The sequence below is a fragment of the Octopus sinensis genome, linkage group LG20 (genome assembly GCF_006345805.1).
Source record: "Octopus sinensis linkage group LG20, ASM634580v1, whole genome shotgun sequence".
In the NCBI taxonomy this organism is placed as follows: Eukaryota; Metazoa; Mollusca; class Cephalopoda; order Octopoda; family Octopodidae; genus Octopus; species Octopus sinensis.
The window spans coordinates 16,380,684-16,397,826 of record NC_043016.1 but is presented as its reverse complement, the minus strand read 5'-3'; the positions used below and the strand labels follow the sequence as shown (position 1 = coordinate 16,397,826).

Sequence of the window (17,143 nt, the reverse complement as noted above, 5' to 3'; positions counted from 1 at the left end):
TATACATCATATCTATATTTAGGTAATTTCAGTTATTTACTTCATTTATTCTCTTGTTCTATTTATAGATTTCTTTGTATCTTTTCTCAATTTGGATTAGGAGTCGCTCTGACTTCTTCCATTTTAACAGATCTCATGGTTCAATCAGATTGAGATTCCAATTGTGTGTTCTGTTCTTTTTCGTTTCTTTTTTCTTCCTTTTATTCCTCATTTAGAAACATTTTTATGCTTTATGTTTTTTTTTCCTCTCCATTTTGTTGTATACATACTTTTCATTTTAAAATTTAGAGTGAAGCCAAATAAAGCTTGCGGTTTTCTGGTAGGACTGGGCCCCAGTTTGGAGCTGGCTTAATCAGCGATTTTACTCTCTGTAAGTTAAAAAAAAGGGGAAAAAAAAAAGAGAAAAAGTTGAATAACATTGAAACATTAGAAAGAAAAATCCTAAACTGAGAATAAATTAATTATTGATATATTATAATGAAATATAAGTCATTAATTTTGTAGTAATTGAGCAGAGATATTTCAATCAATTGAATCAAAGATATTATAGTCACTTAGTGTGTGTGTGTGTGCGTGTGCGTTTTTGGATATGTGTATTTGTGTGTGTGTATGTTTGGGTGTGTGTGTGTGTTTGTGTTTTCTGTTCTTTTAGCTTTTAGTTTGGTTGAGGTTTGCTTCATTCTGTAGATTTCTTTGTGTGTTGTTTGGCTTATGAGGCAAATGTGAATTCTTTCTAAGTAGATATATTAACCCTGAGAGAGAATAAAAAATTAGGAAGATAAGATATGAAATAAGGTAGAGATTGTAAAAGAAAGAGAGAAGAAAAATGGAACAGTAAAAGATGGCAACAACTACGTACTTCCATAAATGTTCCTTCAGCTCTGTAAATGGAATATATCATCACCAAAGGAATTGGAACCAAAGAAACTAATCCAAGAATCCAGCCAAATCTTATGGCCCATGGTGGATATTGAATATCACCGTATGTCACTGGTCCTAATGTAGAAACACTGAAAAGCCAAATGAACTAAACAAAAAAAAAAGAAAAGAAAAGAAAAAGCTTTTTAGAATGTAAACTTAGCACCATAATAGAAAATGGTTTTAAATAACAGCAAATAATCTTTATTTAGCATAATTTTTTCTAGCCAGCATGAGCTGGAAAAGTTGACAGGAACTGGAGTCACCAAGAACTTGCAAGACAAGACCTTACTTTGAGTAGGGTATAGTACTGAGAGATGGATTTGAAAGTATGATAGAGGGACAAAAATTAGTGTGTATACATACATGCACACACATATAAAATCATTATCATTTAATATCCCCTTTTTCCACGTTGGCACACGTTGGAAAGTTGAACATGAACTGACAAACCAGAGGGCTGTGCCAAGCTCTAGTGTCTGTTTCTACAGCTGGATACCCTTCTCAATGCCAACCAATTCACAGAATGTACAAAGGGTGCTTTTTACATGATATGTTAAAAGGTCAGAAAGTACCTACAAAATCAGATTCCTCAATTGAGTGTGGTGTAGTATTATGGGATAAGAAAGTGTGACAAAGGGGCTGGAAAAGGTGAATGGATGACTTGCCCACCTGGAAAGTGAGAGAGAGACGTGAAGTCAAGGTGCATGGTGAATATGAGAGAGAGAGGGAACAGGATGGAGGGAGAGGAAAAGGTGGGTGAGTGGGTTAGAGCATGAAAAGAGTGTAACAGATGATTAGAGATGGAGACTGCACCATTATCCATCTGCATCACATGCCCCTACCAGTGCAGTCTTCCCTCCTGAACACCACATCTGATGCTTCTTATGCCCAATTTTTCTCTTCACACATTTGTACTTTGTTCCATTTGCACAACAAATCATTGCAGAAAGTAGAGGCTTAACTAAATACTGCAAAGCTACTTTGGTCAGGCAAAATGCTTCTTCTTCTTTTATTATTTGATAAAATAGTTTAAAACATATTTTCAGAGATGAAACTTTGAAAGTATTACTTGCTCTTTATACCTGAATCCAGTAAAATATCTAGTATCAAAATCCTCATATCGATTAAATTAATTCTACATAGTTCTGGGTTCAGTTTCACTGTGTGGCACCTTGGGCCATATGGAGTCCTATCACAAACAACTCTTCCAAGAATAGTGAGTGGAGAAGATGCCTGGGTGGTCAAATGGATGGATATTTTGAAATTTCAAGAATGAAGTTCTGTCATTAAAAATATAATTTCTGAGGTTATGTCACATTACAATTGATTATGATTTATAAGTGTAAATTTACCAAAATAACTGCAGGTGTGATAAAGCACCAAGATATCTTCCACCATCGACACGGCTGGTAACCAATCATGAGTTCAATATCCTTATAGAATCGATCAACACCTGGAATTAAAATGAAAGGAATTTAAACAGTGCTAAAATAGCAAATGAAGAAAATAGTACTATTATTATTCTAAAATAAGAAGTGTTTCTTTCAGTTGCTGTCTGCTAAATTCACTCAAAAAGCTTTAGCCAGCCTGAGAGGCTATAGGTGCCATGCAGTGGGACTAAACCTTGAAATATATGGTTGGGAGACAAGCTTCCAAACCACACAATCATGCCTCCTCCAAGCTATATTATTTATTTAAATATTTAAATGTATCATTTTCTTCTATAGCATGAGTAATTTTGAAATTGTTGAAAACTTAAATGCACTAACTATGCTGAACTGAATTGAACATATACACACATATATATCTATAAATACATCTATAGAACTGGTAATGTGAATTATGGAATTAACTCTAATGGTAATTCTCCTAAACTATATTTTCATACTTTAGATAAAAGTAATTTCAATTCTGATAATACAGTTAAAACCTAGTTTTAATATTAATTACAATACTGATAATAATCCAACTCTAATACCTACTTCTGAGAGATGGGTTAGTACTAATTATTTTAACAACATGTACTAAATGCATGTGTATAAATGCCTTTGTAATTGTAAGAGCAAAATTATCTGCCCTTTAGAAAACTGCTGTTAAAGAAAAAGTACAGTTCATTAGTGTAAAGTAATAACAGGGAATCACAAGCACTATTACATAGGTAGATAAATAGATTAACTAATTGCCTTGACATAGAATGTTTATTCTTTTGTTATCTACTGACATCATCAAAAATTAAATACAAAAGTGGGTTTTCTTAGAATATTATATTTCTTCTTAACATTATTTTTCTATGCATTCATCTATTAGAGATATTTTCTTAGCTCACTTTGAATTTAATTAATTTCAGATTGCCTTGATAACACTGTATTTGTATTATACTTTCAGGTATATTAATTTGACTGGTATTTTATACATTTTTCTGTCTAAATATGATGACACGACAGAAACGATCTTTGGTATATTATGGTGGAATCACCAATTAAAGACGTGATTTTCTCCATCTGTATTTTTGTCATACATTACATTACATTACATACAGTACGTACGTATGTACATCCATCCATCCATCCATACACACATACGTATATATATATAAATTCTCTACTTGGAATGATCAAGTTTAAAAACCGCTGGATCTCACTCATAAGGGAATCTTACATTGTGTATAAACTCTATATTTTAAAGGACCTATTTTAAACCCTGTTGGACTTTCGGACTTTACTCAAAGGATATTGGAATATTACATATATACCATTCTGCCTAAAAAATGGATCTACAACTTCAATATCCCCACATATCTTGCATCTATTTTCTTTCCTCCACCTCACTCTCTATTTTGTATTGTATCTAAATTAACTATTACTTAACCATCCTCTCACACCATCTCTGATGAAGGGATATAATTAATAAATAGCCTGGAAACAGCTGTAAGACCTTCTGTCTATAAATGTTCTAATATCTATACAGCCTGGGTTTTTTTTATCTCATTACGCAAAAAATTCTTATTATATATATATATATATATATATATATATATGGCTTAGGCATTGTGAGATTAATAACCAGGTGTAGAACTCAAAATATTTATATTTCAGAATGAAGAGTAAGTCCAGTACAGAAAAGTAATAAGAAAATGACAAAGGAATAAAATGATAACTTTATGAAGTTCATGAGATAATTGTTTTATTTCTTTGTCATCTCATTTTCTTATATCATCATCATCATCATTTAGTGTCTGTTGTCCATGCTGGCATGGGTTGGACAGTTAGACTACAGCTGGCAAGCCAGAAGGCTGCACCAGACTCCAATCTGATTTGACATGGTTTTCTATGGCTGGATGCTCTTCCTAACACCAACCACTCTGAGAGTGTAGTGGGTGTTTTTATATGCCACTGGCACTGGTGCCATTTGCATGACACCAGTATCTGCCATGACTACGATATCACTCAGCTTGATGGATCTTCTTTTCAAGCATAACATAATGCCAATATCTATATATATATGTAATGTATCTTTCCTGGATAAGAAAACACAACCTCTGCTGTTTAAACAACACATTTACATTAAGTAGGTAATAATAATACTGTTTATATTAAGGAGCTGCATCTATTGCACAGTCTGAACCTATTCTACATATGCAACTCCACCACTGTAAATCAGCAAATATTTTATACACTATGTGTGTATATATATTTCAGGTTAGAGATTTTGATTTCATTTTGGAAGTGACTCGAGTGCACTGTATTGATAAGCTCCGAATAAGGTAAAATACGTATCTGTCACTCATGAGATCACTTCTGGGGTGATTTAGCTAAGAAATAGATTGAGTTTGATTCACACTATACATCTTCAAAGGGACATTTCCCACATGCAAAACAAAAGCTCCTGACATTAAACAACACACTTAAGTTAAGTATGGATGATGTTTGTATGTGTATGTGTGTGTGTGCATGTGTTGCATATGTGTGTGAATATATGTAGTTTTACACACATAAGTACATATATATATATACACACAAAATATGATATATACCATAAATCCATGCAATGACAACACACTCTGCCAGAGAGATCAACATCAGAGAGAAACTTGCACAATACCAGTCCATGATTTGTAATACATAGATTCCACCCTGAAAAATATAAAAAAGAAAATTGTTAGGAGTTATTAACTTAGTATGAAGAAGAATATTATAATAGTGGTTTGCATTGTTTGTGCTGAGCCAGTCCCACTCTGACATCAAATCTGTGTTGGCCTGGTGCAACAAATGTTACAAAACCAGTAGTTATTAGAACACAGGATCTGCATAAAGTAATCTTCACTTAGAGGAGAGCTAAAGGGCCTCATATGCACTGGACCCATTAGGGTGTCTGAGAGTGACCTATTAACCCATAACTGGGATCCTTGCATGTGCTGCTGGCTCAAAGTAGAGCTGGGAGCAATAGTGGCTAAGAGGTGGGTTGGCCATGTGCTATCCATGGAAGACACTCATATACCTAAAGCCTTCTTCTATGGTCAACATAGCTCTGATAGCAAGCACTAAGGTCACCCATTGCTCTCTTATAAGGACACTCTAAAGACCCGCTTGAAAACCTGCAAAATAAATCTGAGTACATGGAAATTGAAAGACATCACTGGAGAAGCAATTTCTACCAAGCCATAGACACATGTATTCTTACCATAATTCACAGGCATGGCTGTGTGGTATCAAGTTTGCTTCTCTACCATATCATCCTGCACTCAGTCCCATTCCACAGCATCTTGGGAAAGTGTTTTCTACTAAAGCCTCAAGCTGACTGAACTTCTAAAACTAAGAAGTCTTTCATATATATAATATATATATATAATATATATATATAATATAACAGGCTTCTTTCTCTATCTCTCAATATATATATTGTATGTCTTGTGATAAGAAGTTTGCTTCCCAACCACATGGTTCCAGTATCTTCTACTATAGTCTCAACCAAACCCTTCTGAGTGGATTTGGTAGATGGAAACTGAAAGAAGCCTGTGGTGTGTATATAAGTGTGTGTGTGTGTGTGTGTGTGTGCATGTGTTTATCCCCCCATCACTGCTTGACAACCATTTGTTGATTTGTTTATGTCTTCATAACTTAGCAGTTCAGCCAAAAAACACTGACAGAATAAGTACTGGGTTAAAAAGTAACTACTGAAGTTCATTTGTTAGACTAAACCCTCCGAGGATGTCCCTCTTAGCTTGGCTGCCATGACTGGTCAACATAGAACTAAAGAAATAAACCAATGCCAACCTGAGTGATGCAGGGGAGTCCAAGCAGAAGTTCCACAAAACAAGCAACGGCACAAATCAATGTTTTCTTCCCTCGGAGATATTCGGGATATTCGTCCATAAAGGCACTCAACATGGTCTCAAACATCCCAAACTGATAAAATACATTTAAAATTGTATGAGCAAAACAGCAGAAGAAAATAATAAATAAAATAAATAATAGCAATTATTAAAAAAAAAAACAAAACAAAAAATAGAAATAATAAAATAAATAAATTGTAGAAAAAAAAAGATTTATTTCTGAAAAATAGATCTGACAGAATAAATCCATAATGACAGGAAAATAATGATGATGATAATAATAATAATAATAATAATAATGATGGTAATAATAATAATAATAATGATAATAATAATAATAATAATAATAATAATAATAATAATGATGATGATGATGATGATGATAATGATATAATAATAATAATAGTTTTGGCTCAAGGCCATCAATTTTAGGGGAAGGAGTTAGTTGATTACGTTGAGCCCAGTATGACACTTGGACTTTATTTTATCAACCCCGGAAGGATGAAAGGCAAAGTCTACCTCAGCAGAATTTGAACTCAGAATGTAAAACTGGAAGAGACACTACTAAGCATTTTGTCCAGCATGTTTACAATTCTGACAGCTCACCACTTGAATAATAACAATAATAATAATAATAATAATAATAATAATAATAATGATGATAATAATAATAATAATAATAATAATAATGATAATAACAATAATAAAAGATGGGCTACAGCAAATATTCTGCTCAATACCACAGATTTGCTTGTCAGTGTTTGACCTTAACAGTTGAGCATGTCCCTTAGTGGCTGACGATATGTGCATCTCTGATCACGAGCAGAAGTAGTGGGGGAGCATCATAGCCATGTGTTCAGAGGGATTCTTTGGGGTTGAATAATTCACCTCAGGAAACATGGGTGGTTCTTTCAACATCCTTAAACAACCCTTATTCAGGGACCTTTTGAGCGGGATGGGCTACTCAACCTGAAGGAAAATTCTATAACCTGGGTCCCACCTGCAAGGTCATGTGCTGTTATCTTGATATGAGATCACCATGTCGCGCACATATGGTTGTGATGCATGTGCCTGGTGTACCCTTATCAGAACGGGTAGTCATGATGGGTAATTGGGCTTCGTATATTTTACCCCAGTGTCACTTGATGGCATGAACTGCTCTCTCACTCAATAATAATAATAAATAATAATAATAATAATAATAATAATGATAATAATAATAATAATAATAATAATGATAATAATAATAACAACAACAACGATGACTCTGCTATAGAAGCAAGGCCTGAAGTTTTGTGGCGAAGGGCTAGTCGATTATATTGACCCCAGAGTGTAACTGGCACTTATTTCATCAACCCTGAAAGGATGAAAAGCAAAGCCAACCTCAGTGGAATTTGAACTCAGAATGTGAAGACAGAGGAAAAAATGCCACTAAGAATTCTGTCTGGTATGTTTACAATACTGCCAGCACACCACATTAATAATAATAATAATAATAATAATAATAATAGTAGTAGTAATAGTAGTAGTAGTAATAGTAGTAGTAGTAGTAGTAGTAGTAGTAGTAGTAGTAGTAGTAATAGTAGTAGTAGCAATAATAATAAACAAACTAAGGCTTAAATTACTCATGCTTTATAAAGTAAATTACATAATATTTAAAAAAAATTAAAATAAAGAACAACAACAATCAAAAGTGACTTTCTTTGATAAGACTTTGGTTATTTCCCTGCTTGAGAACTAGTGTCACAGAGATAGGTAGACAATTCGTTAAGAATAAATTTCTTTGGGTAGGTTACCAGGATTGTATATATATATACACATACACTAATATACATATATATATTTTAGATGAAACAAGATAAAGAATGAAGGATCATTATCAGCAATTTATTTAGCTTACACATGTTTTGAAAAGTTTAGCAGGATGCAGTAGTTGCACATTGCAATTTGCATATTTAATTGATCCTTCAGTTAATTAGCCAGAAGTACAGACTGCTGACTACCAAGCTTTTCTTCTCAAAACAAATATGATTTTGCTATTTTCAGATGTATAAGCAAATAGAAATAAAAAGAAAATATTGTGAAATATTTTTTATTACAATCTAAACATATGCAGTTCTGATTGTATTGATACATCTGGTTGTGTTAATGTACATGTATGTATATTATATGTCACATCACTCAAAAAGAACAGAGTGCTGATCACTAAGTAAACCATATCTCTCCAGCTACTTTGTAACTGATATTATAACAGTCTCTGTTTCTCAAAACCTACTCCCTTCTCCTTCTCTCTCTGTCTCTTTAGTATCTTAATTGAACCCTTTAACATTTAAACCTAGCCATATCCAGCCCAAATATTCTGTTTTATTTTCAAAAAGGCAAGATCTGCCTTCTCACACCAACCCTACAATGTTATTCTAAAAATGAACAATCATGTCATTGAAATCAAGAAAATGCTTGATTAATTCAAAGCAATATGGATAATTAAGAATACAGAGAAATCTGAATGCTGAAGGATTAAATATTTATTCAATCTGTTTCTCCTTTCCTATGACATCCCACCTCACAGGCCCCACAGTTTTCTTACAAATCTTTCACAAACCATCTCATTCTCCTATCTACTAACAGCTTGCTCTTTCTACATAGCAGTTAACTGAACATTCAGCCATGCAAATTACAAGAATTCACAAAAATCTGTTACACACAAGTTCATTGAAACTGATGTATAAATTTATGATTGCATATAAATACACTTACATTCTATACATAACATAGATACATATGTAAGTACAAAACACATAAAGAAAATATTATATTCTATTAATATGAGAATAAAAAAATATTTTCCTTATTAAAAAATTTCTTTTTTATTGTCTGGTCAGGCAAATTGCCTGGACCAATACAACTTTTTCGCACTAGATGTTACTGATCAAGCAGTGCAGCATGATTGCCTGACCTGGACTATAATTACATTGGTCTTTCACTAGCTAAAATATCTCCTTTGGTCACACCGTGACTACAAATGATAGCAGTACTTCACTAACCGAACTAGTTAATCTTGGCCATTGAGTTTGCTGTCTGTTCATCTGCTCCATATTTTTTGATATTCACCATTAACTCAGTGAGATTCATCTGCTGAAACAGGTCACTTCAGTCACACCATGATTTCAACTTACCCCGTCTTGAGTAGTTACATGTTATTTAACCCATAAGTGGGCATCCAAAAAAAGGGCTACTAATGCATCTAATATTGGAGCCCCAGTCTCCTGGACTATCATGATTGTAAGGAATGTGGAACCATGTCTAAACAACTTCTATTTCCAGGTCTGATTGTAGCATTTGTTAGGGCCCAAGCTGAGTAAATTGAAATCATAAGATACAGCATGGTGGATGTAAACTATTTCAACAAGTGAATCTCATTGAACTAATGGCAAATGTCAATAGAAAGGGGGAACAGACAGGCAAACTGTCAATGGCCAGGAACAACCAGTTCAGTTACTGAAGTACAACTATCATCTGTTCCCACTGCACTCACAGATGAGATATTTCAGCTAATGAAGACCAATGTATGACTTGAAGCTGCATCTAGTTGTGGGTATTTGGTTCTTTGGTTCAGGAGTTCCACAGTTTGAGGAGTGTGGAAGCACATTTTCGTCATTATTATTCTCAGCTCTACTGTGACTTAGATTTATAGTATTTGTTTTGTTTTTTTAACATTATCTAAATTTCTGCAAGGTGTACACCAAAGACTATATTTTTTTCTTGATTTTGATCCCCAACAATAACCACAGTCACCAATGAATTAAAATCTAATAACTACAATGGAATTCACACTAGTTCTCAATAAGGAATCCAAAAACCAAAATCCAATCAAATGAACAGACATTTCAACAATAATTTTTAAAAATTAAAAAAAAATAATAAATATATATATATAAAGATATATATAAGTGAAATCATATTCTGTAGTGGAAAACCAGCCGTGAAATATTTTAGAATGTGAAAATTTGTGCTTTATATTTTCCTGCACATAAATTGTATATATTTTTTTAATTTTCCGGTTTCTTTTTTTCTTTCTTTCTTTTTTATCCCTTTTTTTTTGCAATATAATGCCTAATATGTGAAGATGCCTGGCTTAGTGGTTAGGGTGTTGCATTTGTGATTGCAAGATTGTAGTTTCAGTTCCCAGGCCATTGAAGCATTATGTTCTTGAAAAGAACATCTCATGTCATGTTATTCAAGTCCATGCAACTGTAAATGGGTAACTTTGCAATGGACTGGCATTCTAACCATAGGGAATGCTGGCTGGCCTGCTCACTAGTGGGTTGGCATCATTAGAAAGATGGACAAAATGAGGAAGCGCATAGTGACCAGCAGTGTAAGACAACTTCTGATAGTCTGGTCAATACAGTGATTCATGCATAAATACATATACATATATATATACACACACACACATACATACATATATATATATATATATATATATATATATACACACACAGACATACACACACATTATAAACATATATATGTTTGTGTGTGTGTGTGTGTGTATCTTAAGTTGTGTGGCTTAGTGTTGCACTCATGATCATAAGATTCTGGTTTCAATTCCTGAACCAGGTGGTGCATTGTGTTGTTGAGCAAAACACTTCATTTCACATTGTTCCAGTCCACTCAGCCGCAAATGGGACACCCTGTGACGGACTACCATTCTGTTCAAGGGGAATGCTTTGCTACAGGGACAGCCTCATTTGAAACCTAAAACAATGCAAAGAAGCACATTGTCACTGACGTTATATAGCAACATTTAATAGTCTGGTCAACACAGCGATAATGCCTCATATATATATATATTTTTGTTTTATTAGAAAATGTACAGTTATACTTAGTGATTATTATTCCCTATTTTCACAAAATATTAAAAATTTTCACTAAATAAATATTTTCAACAAATTTTATAAATTTTTTAGCTGCCTGTTTAAAATGCTGATGTAGATAGCAATTATTTATTAGTAAATATAATTGCAAGTTAGTCATTAAAAATATGTTATAAAGTAAATTAACATATTTATTCTAAAAATTTATTATAAATATACGTTAGATATATTTAACAGCTACTCTTAACTAAATTATTCCTGCCATGCATTAATTTTTAGTCAAAGTGTAACAGATTTTGAAATGAATAGGATTAAAGTTGGTCATTTTTTACATTAACATTATTACTTAAATGATAATGAAAAACCACAACCAACTCCCTCTATACTGATGTGCATAATACATGCACAGAAAGGCTCGTGCATTATGTGCGCCTTATATATATATATAGTATATGTTTCATAGATGGGTGGCTGCATAAAAGAAAGGGGTAAAATGTAGGGTGAGGTGGGCTAGTATTTCACCAAAGGGAGTTCCTGTTTGATAAAGAATAAAGCTTTGCGTGTGTGTGTCTGCGTGTATTTGTGTGTGAGAGTGTGTAAATTTATATATGTAACATTATTTTGTCAAGTTAGCACCGGTTGACCAACATGCATCAAGGGAAATAATTAGTGCAACAATTCCTGGGAGATTGCTTCCCTTGACCCACTAAATTTACATTTTTATCATCGTGCCCAAATCTTGGCAGAAAATCAGCCTAGGAAAAATAGCTGAAATGTTCATGTTATTCAACCTAACTGAATAAGTGCGAATATTTTGCCTAAAATTTGGGCCTGAAAATATTTGTGGCGTCTCCTGTGGGGTCAGTTTGTGCGAAGCTGGACTTGCTAGTCATTTGAGATCTCAATAGAGCATTAACTAATTGAAGAGAAGGCTTTCTTCAGTAAACCTCACCAGAAAAAAAAAAAAAAAAATTAAAGAAAATGAAAGATAGAGAATATCACGATATCAGTGAAATCTAAAAAAGAAAGAAAGAGGAATTGAGGGTTCTAATAACCACCTCACCAGAGGACCCACAATGCAGACAGACACTATAAAGATGAAACATATTGTAGTGTTAGAACAGAAACAGTTAGCACACTGAGTCTCATCAGGGAGGAAGGCCGTGTCTTATTGGTTGATAAATTATGTTAATTTTTCTTTTTTCAAAATCACACACACACACACACACACATATATATTTGATGTTTTACTTTGGTCTAATCAGTTTTTTGTTACTCTGAGTTTCATCTGTAGATGCATATGATTTTCAAACAAGTTATGACTGAGGACTTGTTGGGAGTTTGCACATTTATACATAGTTTTCTTGGCACAGGGTGCTGTGATGAGGAGAAAGTATGATAAAGAGGGAAAAGGAATAAAGAAGAGAAAGGGAAGAGAGAAAAAAAAAAAGGAAAAAGATGTAACAGAAAGAAAATGAAAAGGAAAAGAAAGAGGGAAAACTAAATATGAATGTGTAAACCTCATCAATTTCCAATCGTAACTTGCCTGAAGATCTTGTCCACCTCTGGGAGAAGCTCAGCATTGCATGAAGAGACTCACTTAACCCAAATAACATCTAGTGTGGAATTGAGAACTCATTCTTCTGACAGTTAACACTAAATGGAGACATACACACACACATTTATGTGTGTGTGTGTGTGTGTGTGTGTGTGTGTGATATGTTATTGCTCCTTTACAGTATATCCAATTCAGATTAGATATAAATGGATTATACTGCAGGGATTAATGAATTATTATAATCAATTCTATATTATGTTTCCTTAATTTTGCAGAAACAGATGTTATTAATTTTTATTAGAAAACCTATTACTTTTATTTTTGATCAGGAGACTAACTAAAGATTTCTGTGGTAAGAAGGTTTCTTCTAAACCACATGGTCAAGGTTTCAGTCCTCCTGCATGGCACTTTGGACCAAACAAAAATTTGTGAGTGAATTTGGTAGACAGAAACTGAATGAAGCTTGTCACATATTTATATATAAACACATAAACAGAGCTCCAAAGTTTGCTTTAAGACACATGGCATATTTTATAAAGACCCCTGCTCAAGTATCATAATAGCATGAAACTATTAAAATCTCTTTCAGTTGTGTAATCAAATTGATATACATATTCATGTGTGTGGGTGTGTATGTGTGTTATCTTTACGTTTGTGTTTGTCCCCCCAACACAACTTGAACATTAGTGTTGGTTTATTTACATCCTTGTAACTTTGCTGTCCAATAAAGGAGACCAATAAGTTAAATACCAGGCTTCAAAAGTAAGTACTGGGATCAATTTGTTTGATTAAACCTTTCAAGGTGGTGGCCATTCATGGCTGCAGTCCAGTGATTGAAACATGTAAAAGGCAAAAGATAATTTTATAATAATTAGCTTATAGTAATTAACTACAAGTTTATTTTAGAGAAAATAATTTAGAGAAAACCCGAAAAAAAAAAAAAGAAAAGCTGAATAATTACTATAAAAACTACTGTGTGTGTGTGGGTGCTTATACACTTATATCTATCTGCCTTCTATCCTTCCTATCTGTTGATTGATTTACCTGCCTACCTACCTATCTTTTTACCTATCTACCTATATATATGTATATGTATGTATGTATATGTGTGTGTGTGTGCTAATATTTAAATATTATAATAAAAATTTAATGTACATTCTCATACCTAAGTAAAATTTCTATTTAAAATTATGCATTTTATTTGTCCTTATTTGACTATTTACATATTTACTTAATTTCACTTAATGAAAGGAAAAATCTGACTGACTGGACGTTTTTTTTAAAAATAATGATTATGTGAACCATTTTAACACATAACAGTGTGCAATATTATCAATATCTATGTAGAGTGCATTTATAAATATATATATATATGATATATACATATATATACATATATATACATACATATACACACATATATATATATATATATATAATATATATATATATATATATATATACATATACATATATATATACATATACAGTGTATGTATATTTGGTGATGATTCACAATTAACCCTTTAGCATTTAAACTGGCCATATCTGGCACAAATATTCTACCTGTTTCATGTTGAAAGTAGCCAGATCTGGCATCTCACACCGACCCTACAATGTTATTCTAAAAATAAACAATTACATCATGAAAATCTCAAAGCTATGAGATAATGCATGATTAATTCAAAACAATGTGAATATATACAGCATTACATTTGACAGAGAAATATCTGAATGCTAAAGGGTTAAGCTAGATATTTATTTTTTTAAGTTCACACCAGCAGACAGAGTAGGGAATAACACATTTTGTTAAAAGGGTTAAAAATTGTCAAAATTTAATTTAAGTTAATTTTAATTTTGCTACTTTCCTTTATGCAAATTTGTTTTTCTGTTTCATGAAATACAAGATGGAGCAGTTTGTGTATGATTGTACAGAGTGCATGTTGATGAATATGAATGTAGATACTGTGCTTGAATGCATGTTGGCATTTGCTCTGAGAACAGAAGTATGACCACAAGCAGAGTGCTGAATAAGATGAGCTTGAAATTTGTCTTATAAAGTCAAAGTATTGTCATGAGTTTAAACAACACTGTATATAATATTGTGCATGTGTTTTGTAAAAGTAAGAATATACATATATATATATAGTATATATGTACATATATATAATAGTTAAGCAGAAAACAGCTATGATATTAAATACTTTATAGAACATATGTGCATTTCATCAAAATGCCACAGCAATTACTTACATAATACAAAACATAATGCAGTCTTGCCCTTCACCTCATTAGTGAATAGCAATAAATACACTGATGAGGTGAAGTGGAAACTGTTATGTAATTATTATGGCATACAAATGAGACGCGTGTATGTTCTATAAAGTATTGGCTTCTTAAATGTTTTCTGCTTATTTATTATCCTTTCTATTCTTTGGTTCATATTCTGCACACTGGCCTACCATGTTGATGCCTTGTGTTGTAGCACACTGGATACTGGTGTGGAGGTGTGAAAGCCACAGCTGAGCCTAATCTTTGGATACGTTTCACACTTTACATGTATATAAACATGCACACACACACACATATATGTAAATATATATTCATATTGTCACCTTTGAAAGGGTGCAAAATACGAAAGAAAAAAGCATACAATGTATTATATATTCATACATATATATATATAGACAGCCATATATTTAAACACACACACACAAATGCACAAAAATGCACATATAGCCTTTTGTATGTCTTAGCTAAGAAGGACATACTATAAAAAGCTACACAACTGTAGTATTCATCAAAAGAAAGTATCCCATGTGCACATTTGGTGCTAAAAAGCAGGCAAGTGCATGAGTAGTAGAGAAAAGGTATCCAGAACTGAGGGGTGAAATTTGCTGAGTCTAGATTTCTTTTCTTTAGCATCACCTGTAGCAAGATCCATTATTAAGCACAGGCTTACACAAATTTTACTTCTATTGTTTTAGAAAAATAATGCACTGTATCCATTGCTAATAACAAGTTTTAACCTAGTCTGTCAACCATTTGTGACACCAGTCATTTAATTAGTCACAGTTTTTCTATATCAGTAGGAGATAAATTTCTTCTAAGTGATAGGGTGGATAATGGCTGCTGATGACATGCAAAAATTCAGAAATCATGGTTTCATTCATTTCATAGATGTCAATGAATACTTTACATCTGTTATTTATACACTTCTGTGTTTTTCAGTATTATATATCCATATGAGAAGATGTCTTGAGACAAATACCACAGTTTTGTGGCTTTTAATAGAATATCTATGTTAAGGGAGATATTAATAATTGTTTCCATATCAACTTATAATAAAAACAATTTTATATTTAACTGAAGGATTGCTCAATGCAAGACTACAAATTTATTATTCTTTAACAAGAATAGAATTGACAGAGACGTCAAAGTTTTAGCCTGCTTAGCCTTCACTAGACTCTAATGCTGTCTTATTAAAAGATAATATATAAATTATTGTTTTAACGAGACAGTATGTATGCATGTGTATATGTATAATTAGTGCTCACCTTTGATTGATAAACACAGTGAAAGAGAGAGAGAGAGAGAGAGAGAGAGAGAGAGAGAGAGAATTTTAAACTGAAATTGTTTTTGTTTTGTTTATTATAAGATATTGGTTTTCTTTTTCTTTGTGTTTTTATTGTGTGTTATTGAGAATCTGTCTGCTGGAGGAAGTGGAGTAAATATTTAACCCTGACAGGTATCACAAAGAATTGGAAACAAGACCTAGTTTACAGCCGGCCTTGCAGCCTTCTCTGTTGCAGCCCACATCACTGTCCTTTAGAAAGTGAAATTAAAGAGAACATTAATGCATTTAAAAAAAAAAAAATCCAGCAGATATCGGCGAAGAACTATTATTTTTTTTTTTAAATATCAAAATATCATTTTTTTTTTTTTTTTTTACTTTTTCTTCTTTTAAATTGTTATAAAAGTATTTAAAAAAATATCAACAATTGGACAAAAAATGATGAAGATGAGGAAAAGAAATTCAAAATGAGATGAGACAGACAGAAATGGAGAATGAGGGAGGGAGGGAAGGGAAGGAGAGAGAGACATAGTAGGCAGCAGCAAGAAAAGATGAGAGAGAGAGAGAGAGAGAGAGTGAGTGAGTGACAGACAGACAGACGAAGAAAAAGCATGCAAGTGGCAAAAAAAAAAAGCGCGAGAGAGAGAGAGAGAGAGAAAGGGACAAGGAAGCTTTAGAATCTGTTTATTTACTAATGCAATAAATAGCGTGTTTGTGCGTGTGTGTGTGCGCGTATGTGTGTGTGTTTGTGCATGTGTGTGTTTGTGCGTGTGTGTGTGTTGTGTGTTTGTGCGCGTGTGTGTGTGCGTGTGTGTGTGTTTGTGCATGTGTGTGTTTGTGCGTGTGTGTGTGTGTGTTTGTGCGTGTGTGTGGTGGTT

The 17,143-nt window shown here is 32.9% G+C and overlaps 1 protein-coding gene across 2 annotated transcripts; it reads right to left on the bottom strand.

Annotated features, from left to right (window-relative positions):
* Window positions 1-79: 79 nt before the first annotated feature.
* LOC115222529 (sodium- and chloride-dependent glycine transporter 2) lies at window positions 80-16,617 on the bottom strand. Of its 2 annotated transcripts, none has more exons than XM_029792786.2 (6): window positions 16,466-16,617; window positions 6,195-6,326; window positions 4,955-5,054; window positions 2,274-2,374; window positions 860-1,027; window positions 80-368 (listed from the first exon to the last, which is right to left on the bottom strand). In XM_029792786.2, the coding sequence occupies exons 2-6, from the start codon at window positions 6,318-6,320 to the stop codon at window positions 285-287; spliced, it is 579 nt and encodes a 192-aa protein (XP_029648646.1). In that variant the 5' UTR covers window positions 6,321-6,326; window positions 16,466-16,617; the 3' UTR covers window positions 80-284. The 2 variants fall into 2 exon arrangements, with proteins under 2 accessions (XP_029648646.1, XP_029648645.1); XM_029792785.2 differs by lacking the exon at window positions 16,466-16,617 and adding an exon at window positions 14,258-14,837.
* Between the last annotated feature and the right edge of the window lie 526 nt (window positions 16,618-17,143).

Bases quoted from the DNA above. Each gene is read 5' to 3' on its own strand.
- LOC115222529 (XM_029792785.2), bottom strand. From the start codon at position 14,290: ATGCCAGATCTGGCTACTTTCAACATGAAACAG. The intron at 2,375-4,954 runs GTATATATCATA...TTTTAATTCCAG, and splicing joins TGTCATTGCATGGATTTATG to GTGTTGATCGATTCTATAAG. The intron at 1,028-2,273 runs GTAAATTTACAC...TTTTTTGTTTAG, and splicing joins TCACACCTGCAGTTATTTTG to TTCATTTGGCTTTTCAGTGT.